This window comes from Oncorhynchus clarkii, chromosome 20 (genome assembly GCF_045791955.1).
Source record: "Oncorhynchus clarkii lewisi isolate Uvic-CL-2024 chromosome 20, UVic_Ocla_1.0, whole genome shotgun sequence".
Lineage (NCBI taxonomy): Eukaryota > Metazoa > Chordata > Actinopteri > Salmoniformes > Salmonidae > Oncorhynchus > Oncorhynchus clarkii.
The window spans coordinates 61,416,413-61,427,116 of NC_092166.1; the positions used below are offsets into that span (position 1 = coordinate 61,416,413).

Below are 10,704 nucleotides of genomic sequence, written 5' to 3' on the forward strand. Positions count from 1 at the left end.
TTTAAAATTGACTGCTTTCCTTATATGAACTGTAACTCAGTAAAATTGTTGAAATTGTTGCATGTTGTGTTTATATTTTTGTTCAGTACAGTTCGACTAGGATCAGGGATTCACTAGTATTCTAACTAGCTGTCAACTATAGCTGACATTATGGTCCCTATCAACACAAAGGGCGAGTCTTAAATGACACCATATTTCCTATATACACAAGGGTATCATTTCAGATTTGTACCATATATGTCAAACTTCACCAACTGTTCTGTATTTAACCTTTTTTTTATTCAGGTTAGTCTCATTGCAATAACATTTATTTTTCAACAGAGACCTGGTCCAATGATCTACTGCTATGCTCTCATATTTAAAGTAGTCACATTAAAATCCTGTACAGAAAATTAATAAATAAATAAATAAATAATCAACAATACAGACTTTCGCTAGCCACTGGATAGATTAGCAAAGAAAAAAAACTTCATTCAGTCCAGTTTGATAGGTCGTCTTAGAAAACAAATCACTTTCCCATCAAAACAACCTGCTAAACCTTCAGCCTGCCCGTTTCTAGTTCAGCCAACTTGCCGTTGTCATGTCTGGCAAGAAAATGTAGGGTTGGCTAACACAGAAAAAGGCAGGTACCCAAGACTAGAACCTCAACCTAATATCCCCTGTTTCCTGACAGCTTAGGCCCAAACAAGCTACAATCATATCATCAACCACTCTAGAAGAGATGTACGTTACACTGTGTAGTTAAAGTCAGCTGGGTATGATATAATTGTTTAGTGGAACTCAGGTAGAAGGGAACTGCCTGTACACAAGCTTGAGAAAGCTGGGATGGATTCAAAAGGGAGCCAGGTAGACAGGAGGTGTTGGCAGAAGAGACAGAGGAGGAGAAAGGAGGAGGAAACGCATCATAGGGATGGAGAGATGGGGCGGTAGAGGCCGTGGGAGCCGAGATACCGCTGCTCTACTTGGTCTTCTTGTCCTCAGTTGGAGAGTAGGGGGGAGGTTTGTCCTGGAGAAGAGGAGAAAAACACAGCGTTATTACAGATATACACAGTACGGAGGACAAAAATCAACCCTGAGTTAAACCCATTTGATTAAAGTGCTACATTGATACTATGCTAATCTGATACCCTGTCAGTTCCTATGCTGGATATAGCAGGATAACATTTGGCATTTGCTTTTACTGGTTTCTCCAACCTGTCTGTTTCTGATTTCGGGCTGTAGCCGTCATTACATTCTGTCCGCTGGTTGTTGTCATGCAAAAGACGTGCTGGTCTCACAGTAGTTGACGGCTAATTAACATAAACATTTAGCATCTCCAGGCCTCAACTCAATAGGATATGAAGAAATTGTATTTCAGAAGAACAGAATACGAGTTGGCCTACTGCATGTTATCTGGCTATGCACCGCGCCATAGGCTGTAGGCTTCATTTAGCAGACGATATACAGTGCCTTGCGAAAGTATTCGGCCCCCTTGAACTTTGCGGCCTTTTGCCACATTTCAGGCTTCAAACATAAAGATATAAAACTGTATTTTTTTGTGAAGAATCAACAACAAGTGGGACACAATCATGAAGTGGAACGACATTTATTGGATATTTCAAACTTTTTTAACAAATCAAAAACTGAAAAATTGGGCGTGCTAAATTATTCAGCCCCTTTACTTTCAGTGCAGCAAACTCTCTCCAGAAGTTCAGTGAGGATCTCTGAATGATCCAATGTTGACCTAAATGACTAATGATGATAAATACAATCCACCTGTGTGTAATCAAGTCTCCGTATAAATGCACCTGCACTGTGATAGTCTCAGAGGTCCGTTAAAAGCGCAGAGAGCATCATGAAGAACAAGGAACACACCAGGCAGGTCCGAGATACTGTTGTGAAGAAGTTTAAAGCCGGATTTGGATACAAAAATATTTCCCAAGCTTTAAACATCCCAAGGAGCACTGTGCAAGCGATAATATTGAAATGGAAGGAGTATCAGACCACTGCAAATCTACCAAGACCTGGCCGTCCCTCTAAACTTTCAGCTCATACAAGGAGATGACTGATCAGAGATGCAGCCAAGAGGCCCATGATCACTCTGGATGAACTGCAGAGATCTACAGCTGAGGTGGGAGACTCTGTCCATAGGACAATAATCAGTCGTATATTGCACAAATCTGGCCTTTATGGAAGAGTGGCAAGAAGAAAGCCATTTCTTAAAGATATCTATAAAAAGTGTCGTTTAAAGTTTGCCACAAGCCACCTGGGAGACACACCAAACATGTGGAAGAAGGTGCTCTAGTCAGATGAAACCAAAATTGAACTTTTTGGCAACAATGCAAAACGTTATGTTTGGCGTAAAAGCAACACAGCTGAACACACCATCCCCACTGTCAAACATGGTGGTGGCAGCATCATGGTTTGGGCCTGCTTTTCTTCAGCAGGGACAGGGAAGATGGTTAAAATTGATGGGAAGATGGATGGAGCCAAATACAGGACCATTCTGGAAGAAAACCTGATGGAGTCTGCAAAAGACCTGAGACTGGGACGGAGATTTGTCTTCCAACAAGACAATGATCCAAAACATAAAGCAAAATCTACAATGGAATGGTTCAAAAATAAACATATCCAGGTGTTAGAATGGCCAAGTCAAAGTCCAGACCTGAATCCAATCGAGAATCTGTGGAAAGAACTGAAAACTGCTGTTCACAAATGCTCTCCATCCAACCTCACTGAGCTCGAGCTGTTTTGCATCAATAGTATTACGTTTTCACAAGGAAACATTTAATTTGACTGTTGACAGTCCAACTCTCTGCTTGCTTGAGAAAGGAATGTAGGAGAGAGAGGAGATGGAAATTCTAAAAAGTCACGCTTCAGCCTATTAATTATGAAAATATTGTTTTAAATCCCTATTACTAGGGAATTTGCAATTTCACTAGAATTGTAAGCTAACGCTGTAAGCCTGCCTCAGCCTATATGTTCTTCCCCAGAATCATATATAGAATGTTTGGAGCGTAGCATAAGGTAACCAGTCCATCCAGTATGCATGATAATACAGTCCTCACTCAAAGAAGATAACTAGAATTTGTTATATTTTGGAGTACAGACTCAACCAATTATGTACCAGACATCTGAAATCAGTTTTTATGTTTCTGTGCAATTGTGTAATATGCAGTAGGCGATGTATTGTATAACGGGACAATAGAGCCCTGAGTATCAGGCCATTAGCAACCTGATGGTAGTTAGCAAATTGGGTACTACCAAATCATGTCCAGAGTGCATAAAAGGAGATTACGTGACTCAAAAGGCTACGTGGAATTTTACTGTGGTCATGACTGCCGGTGTGGCGGTAATACGGACACAACAGCCCTAGTCTGGCTACTCTCCACCTGAGAGGAAGTGAGCACCTGTTCTCTGGTTGCACTGTAAGTGGGATGTCTCACAGGTCTCTGTACCATTGGATTGTTTCTCTCTCATTGGTCCTGTGCTGCATCCTGCATGGCATTAATTGGCTGTACTCTAACCTGCTCTTTGTTTATTGGGTCAGGCAGCTGTCTGCATTGACTTGTCCTGATGACCCTGCCTCTCCTACCTGCTACTGGGCCAACAATGTAAATATAATGGGGAAAATCCATACCCTACTAAAGTGAAATGTTATCTATGTGCATTTGATAAAGTCAGATTTACAGTGGTAAAAAGGTGTACCTGTGGCAGGTAGACGGGAGGGAGTGTGGCACAGCTGGCACTGGCTGCTGCCTCTGCTGCCTTTGCCTCGGCTGGGGGAGGAGAGAAGCAAGTTAATTAATTGTCCTATTATTTAATGCTTTGGCAGCATGGGATCGCTCACATCACGCCAATTAAAACTATCACTGATGAAGGAACTTTGCAAGAGTGAGTTAGACAGAAAGAAAAGGAGAGTGTGAGCGAGGGGAAGGAGAGAGAAAGCGAGAACCCAAATGTATTCTGACCTGCAGGTGTGGAGGGCAGGTCAGGGTTGTGGGGGGCCTGCTGTCCCAGGGGGGCGGAGTAGGGAGGAGGGGGCATGTAGGCCGCAGGGCCATCAAACTGGGCGGGGTTGGGGTAGAACGCATCTGGAAAGAAACAACAGACAGTGGTTAGATATGAGATGCATTAATACATGGACTGTTTTTTGTGACTAAACTATTTTTCAAAGTTCAATTGGACAAGTACAAAACATTAAAAGGGGGACAACAGTCGGCTTCGTGTCTGGTCAGTACCTGGCGGAGGGGGGTTGGGGTAGGAGTACCCGGGTGGGGGTCCCGCCGGGTACCCATTGGCTGGGGGAGGAGGGTAGGCATATGCCCCGTTGGCCATGTACGGACAGCCCCCAAAGCCACCACTCACAGGCTGCCCTCTGGATGCTGCACAGGGGAAGAGGAGAGGGGGAAACATCCATTTAAACTAGCTATTTCAAAGGGAGCTAGTCACTGGGTAAAATGGTCAAAGATTAAAGCTCCAAAGTTCTTCACCTTGTGCAGCGACCTGTAACATGCACTGTCCAAACTCAATGGCTCCTCCAGCAGCAAACACCAGCTTAAAGGTGGCACAGCCTTCCCAGCCTCCTGAGATCGTGATAGAAGTACAGTTAACTCTTTCAAAAAATAAAATATTAAAATCTGGAATATGTTTTAACTAAAGCGAGCCTGTTCCTCCAAGGTTTGGCAGGGAGATCAAGAAGACTTTCCTTCTAAGTCCATTTTAAGCACAGAAGTGGTCCTTGGCTAGGTATGTCTCATAAATGTACTACTACAAGGTCTACTACACCTGTTGTATTCAGCATTTCACGGTAAGGTCTACTACACCTGTTGTATTCAGCATTTCACGGTAAGGTCTACTACACCTGTTGTATTCAGTGCATGTGACAAATACAATTTGATTTGATTTATGTTTCTCTGCTACTGACAGTGTGAAGTTCTTTGAGGTGTGGTGGTATACAGTCAGTCTCATCCTCTCACACACACACACCTCCGGGCTCTGCGCTGACTGTGCCTTTGATGTAGTTGGCCCCCAGGACAGGCTGTTTGACCTCACAGCCCTTCATCAGGTAGAAAGGCATCATGAAGGACAGCAGAGCATCATGACCCCCCTTCGCCACAAAGATCACCTGGGGACAGACAACCTGGATTACACCCATCATTTTCTTTCATATCTAGTGCCTATAGGGTTAGGGACTGGGTTGGGGTGTTTGAAAAATGTGCACGGTAAAGAAGTGTGTCTCCTCTTACCCTGTAGGGGGTCAGGAAGATGCTCCCCTTCTTACTCTTCCTGAAGGCATCAGGCAGGCACTCAGCTTCACAGAATACAAGCTCCACGTTCTCATAGCTCATCAACACACTGATGGCACACACACACAGACTTGTCAACATATCATTTTGAAGTTGCAAGTCAATTCAGTGTTCATTTACCTAAATCAACATGACAATTATTATTTTCCATAACCACAGATAAAAATAAAACATTTAAAAAGAGCATGCTTATGAGATCAGGGGGGCATTGTGCAACTGTCCGAGTTGGTCAGTTACCATAAGTGATCTATTGCTCATCTCCAGTAAAGACCTAGTAGGCTGTAATAGGCTTAGTGACACACTAGTGGCTGGCTAGACAGTTAGTTACAACACCTTAATACGTTTACCTGCCATGTCCGCATGACAGATACGTAACACGTATTTCCGGGAAAACGGCATGATTAGTGGAGTAGCGTTGAGTGTAGAGGTGGATCAAATTAATATTCTTAGTGTTTGTGACACCCGCCGTTTGGTGAGAAGTAAGACCCGGTGGCAATGGCAAGACGGAGAATACCCAGTCTGTCTTGTTGAGCTTTGACAGTGTTTCTTCCTGATAAGGTCAGGTTGTAGTTGCTATTCTGTGAGGGCCTATGTTCCAAACCAGCTTCGGTGCTTTAGGTGCCAAGGATTCGGACATGTTGCAGCAGTGTGTAGACAGGCTATCCCACGATGTGAGAAATGTGTAGGAGGGCAAAGTCAGAGGGAGTGTACAGTTGCAATAGAGAAAGCCCTATGTCAATCATGGGGGTGCCCATGCAACTGAGGATCCAAAATGCCCTGTGAGAGAGACAGGTTGAGATTGCCAGAGTTTGAGTGGGGCAGAAAACGTCCTATGCTGAGGCAGTGAAGAGAGTAGAGGATAGCCCAATGGTGAGTTAGGCAACTCCGAGCCCCCAATTGAGTAGGCCTGAAGAGAGAGAGCCAGAGAGGATGAGTTTTAGTAAGGTTGGATTTCTTGCATTTATAGCCATGGTGATCAACCGCAATGCACTGATGGAGCAAAAATCACAGAAGATAGATCTGGTAGTTGCAGCAGCAAAGATATTTGGGTGTGAGAGATTTTAGTGCAGAAGATCTACAGGAGATTTTGGGAGAAGGGGTTCCATCTTCCCAGGCTGACGGCCTACTGTAGGATCGCTTAGGGCCAAGTAGTGGAAGTGGTGGGAAAAGTACCCAATTGTCATACTTGAGTACAAGTAAAGATACCTTAATAGAAAATGACTCAAGTAAAAGTTAGTCACCTAGTAAAATACCACTTGTGTAAAAGTCTAAAAGTATTTGGTTTTAAATATACTTAAGTATTAAAAGCAAATGGAATTGCTGAAATATACTTAAGTATCAAAAGCATGAATAATTTCAAATTCCTTATATTAAGCAAGCCAGACGGCACAATGTGTTGTTTTATTATAAATGTATAGATAGCCAACAATCAGACATCATTTACAAACAAGGCATTTGTGTTTAATGAGTCCGCCAGATCAGAGGCAGTAGGGATGACCAGGGATTTTGATAAGTGTGTGAATTTTCCTATCAAAATGTAATGAATACTTTTGGCTGTCAGGGATATGTATGGAGTAAAAAGTACATTATTTTCATTAGGAAAGTAGTGAGGTAGAATATAAACAGTAGAGTACAGTTACCCCAAAAAACGACTTATGTAGTACTTTAAAGTATTTTTAAACCACTGAGTAGTGGGATGGGGTTGTGGGTTTTTGGGGACAGTGTATAGGTGCAGGATTAGATGGTGCTGCAATTTAAGTTTTTGCTATTCCACTTTATTTTCTTGTTTTGTCACAATGTGGAATGCACATTCCAAACTGATAAAGGTAGCAATATGCCAAAAAGGGTCTAGTCTGCCAGAAATTCACAATAGGAAGAATAAGACTAGGTCAAATCATGACTTCAGTGATCTTCAGGTCAGAGTTCTAGAAAGATTCCGAGTTGGATGACCGTTCAGAGGTCGTTTTTTTTCCTCTCCCAGAGTTCCCAGTTGTTTTGAACGCGGCATAAACTCAACCTAAACTGATGAGCTGAAGTGACACTGACAGACAGTCAACACACGATTTGATTGTCATCATTATGCAAGAGTTAGCTTCCGAGTCCTGGCCAAGTTGTTGACAAGGCAAGATCTATTAGCTAGTTTGCTAGGTGCCTGAAAGAATACGCAATGTCAAAGCTACAGTAGCTACAATACATTGAATGGCTAGCTGGTAAAATACACAGAAAGCTAACTAACGTTACATAGCTAGACATTGCCTAGCTACATAGGGAGAATCTCAATTGCATACTCCTAGGTTCTTCCCCTCTGGCCTTCTCCTCCAAATGGGTTTTGAGGAGGTGAAGAGAAGACGAGGAGATTCCCCCATAGACACAGCTAACTAACGTAACTCTACCAAAGACGGTACAGTATGAAGACAGGAAGGAATTGCTTCTTGGATAGAAATTCAGGACGACGCTTGAAGGCGATGTCATGGCGATGTTGGCTAGCGAAGCTCATGCGCATAGACACGTTAGGCTCGTCTCACGCCGAACTGCGCATGTGTAGACCGTCAACTCAAAGGCACTCCTTCGCTATAAAGTCGTTTTTGACGAAAATAAAAACGTGTCAGTTTGTCACTTTCACGAGGTTGGAGTAATAACATGTTCAAATACTTAATACATTGGCACGAATCTAGGTGGTGCCTTTACATTTCATGAAAATTAACAACCAATTAATATTTTTTCACTTCACTCATTGACTTCTCCAACCCCCAAACCCCGGCCTGGTCTGTTTAGTCTGCTTCGCAAGCATTCACAGAAGTCTAGAGATGTTCCGTATCTGTGTTAAGAAACTCTGTGCGTCTACTACGGCTGGCTTGCTCAGGTTGACTGAAGAGCATTAGCTAGCTAGTGTGAGCAAGCTAGCTCTAGCTATCCAACGTTACCTTTCACTGTTGGTGATAATGACGCCTCCGGATTCTGAATTGTTCTTGTTCAAAGCCATTGCGATGTCGCTTCGTAACTACCGAGTGGAATGAACAAAGTAAAAGACTGACAAATGCAGTCTCAAATGTGAACTGGATAAAATCGTTGTGTAGTTTCACTAGTCCGCCTGCTTCACGGACCACTTTTGTTGTGATGCTGATGCGCCTGCACTTTCTGGCATGTTACGCCCACACGGCGGTGTCATCTCAAAGTGTCTATCTGGACATTTCTAGAGAGAGAGAGTGGACGACTTTAAGAAAGATGTCATTAAGGTACACAGTGAAGTGGTTTACCATACTGTATTTTGTTAAACATATTAGCAGTTGAATTTGAAAGAGCTCTACAGTACCTAATATTTAGGCTACTTATTGACTATGGGTGCAAGCATAGCTGCTGGAAATAGTGGTGCTGAGTAGGGGTGTGCCATGTAGTCAGTTAATGTAATAGATATATGGGCAGGTTTCTGGATACAAGTATGATCCGAGTATTTATTTTATTATCCGTGATTTTTTTGTTGTTGATTTTTTTTTAAATCAGGTGTCAGCACACAACTTTCTAATGTCAGTCATTCATATGTGCACGTTTCTAAATAACTCAACTGGCTAGTTTGCCTGTCTGTAAAGAGATGGGCGGGCTGTACTTTGATCCTGCTGCTCTGACAGAGCCTATTTCTGAGTCCACTCGCTTCCGATCACTTTTCCTCACATGATCATTTAGATTGCTGCTGCCTGATACTAGGATTTAACTTTAATTTATTTTGAATCCCTTTTTTGTTGTATCCAATTGGTAGTTACAGTCTTGTCCCATCGCTGCAACTCCCGTACGGACTCGGGAGAGGCAAAGGTCAAGAGCCACGCATCCTCCGAAACACGACACTTAACACAATGCCCGCTTAACCTGGAAGCCAGCCACACTAATGTGTCGGAGGAAACACTGTACACCTGGCAACTATGTCAGCCTGCATGTGCCCGGCCCACCACAGGAGTCGCTAGAGCGCGATGGGACAAGGGCATCCCGGTTAGCCAAGCCCTCTCCTAACCCGGACGGCGCTTGGACAATTGTGCACCACCCCATGGGTCTTCCAGTCGCAGACTTGAACTAGGATCTCTAGTGGCACAGCTAGCACTGTGATGCAGTGCCTTAGACCACTGCACCTCTCAGGAGGCCCCTGATTTGACTTCTTAAACATTATTAGTCATTTAGCAGACACTCTTATCCAGAGAATGAGTGTATCCATTTTCCATTTATACTGGTCCACCCATGGGAATCAAACCCACAACCCTGGCATTGCAAGTGCCATGCTCTACCAACTGGGCCACATGGGACTAAGCAAATCAAGCTATCAATATGCATAATATCAAAAAAATCGGGACAAGGCTAGAGAATGTAATATGAAATGCTGATGCGGATTCTGACCAGAGGAGGCTTCTGAGGACGGCTCATAATAATGGCTGGTAGGGAGTCAATGGAGTGGTATCAACCACATGTAAACCATGTTTTTGATGTGGCACATGCGCCGAATACAACTTTACTGTGAAATGCTTACTTACAAGCTCTTAACCAACAAGGCAGTTTTAAGAAAGTTTAGAAAAGATTTTCACAATAAACTAAAGTAAAAAATAAAAAAGTAACAATAAAATGTAAATAACGAGACTATATACAGGGGGTACCAGTACAGAGTCAATGTGCAGGGGTACAGGTTAGTCTAGGTAATTGAGGTAGTATGTACATGTAAGTTGGGGTTTAGTGACTATGCATAGATAATTAACAGCGAGTAGCAGCAGCAGACTTTTTTTTGTTAAATTTAGCAAAGGGAGGTCAATGCAAATAGTCCAGACATTTGATAAGCTGTTCAGCAGTCTTATGGCTTGGGGGTAGAAGCTGTTAAGAAGCATTTTGGACCTAGACTTGGCCATTCCATTGACTTGGCCATTCCATTGACTTGGCCATTCCATTGACTTGGTCATTCCATTGACTTGGTCATTCCATTGACTTGGCCATTCCATTGACTTGGTCATTCCATTGACTTGGCCATTCCATTGACTTGGCCATTCCATTGACTTGGCCATTCCATTGACTTGGCCATTCCATTGACTCCATTCCAGCCATTATTATGAGCCGTTCTCCCCTCATCAGCCTCCACTGATTCTGATTGAGTGACAGCAAACTTGGCTGCCTGCTGCAAGTTGAAGAGACAGACCAAGAGGCTTCTAATCAGCTTCTACCCCCAAACCACAAGACTCCTGAACACCTAATCAAATGGCTACCCAGACTATTTGCACTGCTCCCCCCCCCCCCCCCCCCCCCTTTACGCTGCTGCTACTCTCTGTTATTATCTATGCATAGTCACTTTAATAACTCAACCTACATGTACATATTACCTCAATTACCTCAACTAACCGGTGCTCCGCACATTGACTCCGTACCGGTACCCCCTGTATATAGCCTCGCT

General features: G+C 43.3%; 1 protein-coding gene across 2 annotated transcripts; it reads right to left on the bottom strand.

Annotated features, from left to right (window-relative positions):
- Window positions 1–259: 259 nt before the first annotated feature.
- Window positions 260–8,418, bottom strand: LOC139376649 (WW domain binding protein 2). 2 transcript variants are annotated; one of them, XM_071119467.1, is made up of 8 exons: window positions 8,213–8,418; window positions 5,229–5,337; window positions 4,969–5,107; window positions 4,473–4,565; window positions 4,221–4,364; window positions 3,951–4,073; window positions 3,688–3,758; window positions 260–1,006 (listed from the first exon to the last, which is right to left on the bottom strand). In XM_071119467.1, exons 1-8 carry the CDS (start codon window positions 8,269–8,271, stop codon window positions 959–961), a joined length of 786 nt encoding a protein of 261 aa, XP_070975568.1. In that variant the 5' UTR covers window positions 8,272–8,418; the 3' UTR covers window positions 260–958. The 2 variants fall into 2 exon arrangements, with proteins under 2 accessions (XP_070975568.1, XP_070975570.1); XM_071119469.1 differs by lacking the exon at window positions 8,213–8,418 and adding an exon at window positions 7,577–7,665 and having other exon boundaries at window positions 742–1,006.
- Between the last annotated feature and the right edge of the window lie 2,286 nt (window positions 8,419–10,704).